This window comes from Panulirus ornatus, chromosome 39, assembly GCF_036320965.1.
Source record: "Panulirus ornatus isolate Po-2019 chromosome 39, ASM3632096v1, whole genome shotgun sequence".
In the NCBI taxonomy this organism is placed as follows: Eukaryota; Metazoa; Arthropoda; class Malacostraca; order Decapoda; family Palinuridae; genus Panulirus; species Panulirus ornatus.
The window spans coordinates 3,357,515-3,361,063 of NC_092262.1; the positions used below are offsets into that span (position 1 = coordinate 3,357,515).

The 3,549-nt window shown below is 37.2% G+C and overlaps 1 protein-coding gene across 1 annotated transcript; it reads left to right on the top strand.

Annotated features, from left to right (window-relative positions):
* Positions 1-314: 314 nt before the first annotated feature.
* On the top strand, positions 315-1,782 carry LOC139761276 (cuticle protein 8-like). Its single transcript, XM_071685312.1, has 3 exons — positions 315-383; positions 585-656; positions 1,285-1,782. The coding sequence occupies exons 1-3, from the start codon at positions 372-374 to the stop codon at positions 1,558-1,560; spliced, it is 360 nt and encodes a 119-aa protein (XP_071541413.1). The 5' UTR covers positions 315-371; the 3' UTR covers positions 1,561-1,782.
* The last annotated feature ends 1,767 nt before the right edge of the window (positions 1,783-3,549 follow it).

A 3,549-nucleotide genomic window follows, 5' to 3' on the forward strand; every position in this document is an offset into this window, starting at 1 on the left:
TCTCGTAAAAGAATTCATTCAAGCAGTAGACGGAAAATTTTTTTAATTTCTATCTTGTAAACGACTTCATGGAAACCTTAGATGCGAGATAACTGCCAGTGACGTGGATGTTACTCCTTGCGAGTCCATCATGGTAGCGTAACACTGACCTTAATCTCATTCTGTGGCATGGCCTACCAAGAACCGACACTCGGGACGTCTTATCAAGGTTTGAGGTTAACGCAACACTAGTCCCAGTAATCAGGTTTTCCTTTGCTGTAACTCAAGGTATGTAAAAAGTTGCCCTGTTGCTGTACTTGGGATGAGGTATAAATAGAGGAGAATCCCTTCCAGTCTATCAGTTCCGTTTTCGCCGGAGTCAACACCACACAATGAATTCTAAGGTATCCTCTCTTGTCCCCTCCCTAGTTCTGTTCTTGAAGTGAATATCTGACATGAAATACGATCTTGTTTTGAGAAATATGTCAGCTAATAACGAATGATTATTTTCCTTTTTTTTTTACCTCCTCCTTGTCCTCTTCTCACTGAGTCTGTTTTTAGAAATGTGTCAGTTAATAATGGATGATTTATTTTTCTTCCCCCAGGTCCTCCTTGCCCTGTGTATGGCGGCTTTCGCAGTCGTCGAGAGCCGTCCATCTTTCTACAGCGCACCCCGTGTAAGTCCTCAAACTGATCTTGATTACGTTGCCTTAAAAGGCGATGGGCCATCACAGGTGTTCACTGACTCACGAGCGTTGACGAAGGACTTTAGAAAGTCTGCTGTGCCTCACATCACACCACTCGAGACGTTTGGAGACACAAATTCTAAATCTTTGGAGACCAAGTTGCATTATAACACAGTGAAAGACTTATCTACCTCAAATATTAACCTACTTGTCTCTTTATAATCATGACTTCTGAAGTAGGATCAGAAACAAATTGCAAAAACTCGTGTGTATATATATATATATATATATATATATATATATATATATATATATATATATATATATATATATATTCACTTGGTCATCAACTTCACAATACATATTCACGGAATAGTGAACTACAACCGTTAGAATAAGCCAATTGGAACGGGTAGAAATTTGCAGTCGATTCTCCATAGTAGATTAGAGTATATCACCTGAATTGGCTGTTAACATTACAGCAGAAAATGCTTCCTGGTTTAAGTATTTCTTTTCAGAAAAGGAGATACAGAATGTGTGATCTAGTGTGAAGTTTGATGGTTGATATTCGCCACACAGAAAAGAAGAAAACTTACCAAAATTCTTTCTGTCGTTTCAGTTTTCCTCTGAGGAGTTCGGACCCGCTCGATACAGCTTCGACTGGGCCGTCAACGACCCACCCTCAGGCAACAACTTCGGCCAGCAAGAGTCTCGAGACAACGACAACACCCAGGGGTCGTACACCGTACAGCTTTCCGACGGTCGTCTGCAGACCGTCAACTACTATGTGAACGGCGACTCAGGCTTCATCGCCGACGTCAACTACGACGGTCAGGCTCGTTACCCAGACTCATTCGAGTCCCGGGAGTACAACCCAAGACCTCGGTATGGTTAAGAATCCGACCGCTACTTCGTCAGGAGGAACGAACGAACTCCTCGAACCCCAGAACTGAACCTAGGCGTTTGACCCAACCAGTCCCTGGCATATGATGTACTCAAATATCTATTTATTTATTTAAAAAGACGTGATTCATTTTTCATTATGTATTGATTCTTTCTTTTGCGTATTCAAACACTTATTCAAATATACAAAATTTATTTTTCTTTATAGATGATTTTAACTTTCCTTTATTTAATCAGTTATTTATTCAAATATACATATTTCTTTATTATTCTCTATTGGTTCTAACTATGATATCTGACTTTATCTCATATATAATCAAATTTTCCAACATCCTTATCATAGGATTAGAAGAGATGGTATCATTTACAATGTGATCTAAAGGCATTGTATTCCAAAGCAGAGCTATACACACTTTATCATTCTCCTTATAATATTTTCCCCAGCATATGATAAAGTAGTATGAGAACAAAGGTATTTAGATACACCAACACTTGAATGTCTGTAAGTCTCTGCATAAATCACTAAGTTTTTCGCTTTCTATCCTTTGGTCTTATCCCAATCTTCTATACTCATACACAGGCACTCTTCAAGTCAGTCCATTGCTGTAACTGCTTAGGCGTCAGTTCCTCTCTCTCTCTCTCTCTCTCTCTCTCTCTCTCTCTCTCTCTCTCTCTCTCTCTCTCTCTCTCTCTCTCTCTTCTGGTGTTCCACAGGGCCATGATTTATCACCTCCCTTCTTTCGCATATTCATCAGTGATCTTTCTTCAGTTAATGATATACTTATTCATATCCCTGTGGCATATCAAAGTTATCAGTCCGCTTTTTCTTGTACCACCCGTTACTCCCACTTGACACAAACTTTATGGACCATTAAGAGTATTATTTATGTCATTCATGCACGCCATGAATCCACAAAAGTTTTTTAAATCTATATCACATGTTCGGTTTAGTATATAAAGAAAAAATAATACCACTAAACTTATGAAAGGCAAAACAACTTTCTCAAAAATGATCTCAAATCATTGAATACAAAACCGTATCTAATCCATTTACAAAGACAGCCTTGGGAATATATAGGAATATATACGATCATAGATTATAATCACAGCCCAATAAAGAGGATATTAGTACCACATACAGCCTAAGAATATTTGAAATAGATATACTAAGGAAACTCAGAGGTTTCCCCCCTAAAAAAGAGAAAACTGAAGTTAAAGTCACGAGAAAAAGGGAACATTTGAGGGAGCACTTCTTCAATTATACCAAATGCTTAAACCTGAAGATTTAGTCAGTTCGCCAAAAAGATTCACAAACAGAATCAGTGTATGAACAAGAGAGTATAGCTAATCATTTTTGTGAATTATGGTGTCAACATTCTATCTAATTCTAACAAGAAAAAGATCGGTTGTAGAGAGGTGTTGAAGAAAATCGAAGTTAAAAATAGTTGCATCACTGTATGAGTATTTGGAAATATACTATATGTATGTATACTGTATAGATATATGCTATATGGATGTACACTGTATATAGGTTGTATGGATGTATACTTTGCGGAACTATGCTGTATGGGGTATAAAGATATGCTGCATGTAGGTATGCTTTATAGAAATACACTGTAGGAAGGCATTCTGTATCATCTCGACTCTGCTGTATCACATTTGTCCCTAAATATGTGTCAGCAGCTAGGAAATATGTCAGGAGTGAAAGAATAATTTCATATACGTGACACTTAATCAACACGACAAGTATCATTAGCAATTGGAAGTTAAGGGCTATAACATGAAGCTATACTCATCCTAATCAGATAAAGTACGAAACCTTTCTGAACACAAAAAAAATTTGTGAATTTAAAAGGCATTTTAAAGAAAAATACTTATAGCAATATATGCAAATAACCATTGGGGCAAACTCTAATATCTTTACCTAAATATTTAATCTAACCCCAAAGATAACATACGAACGTATGGTTTACAGGACAGT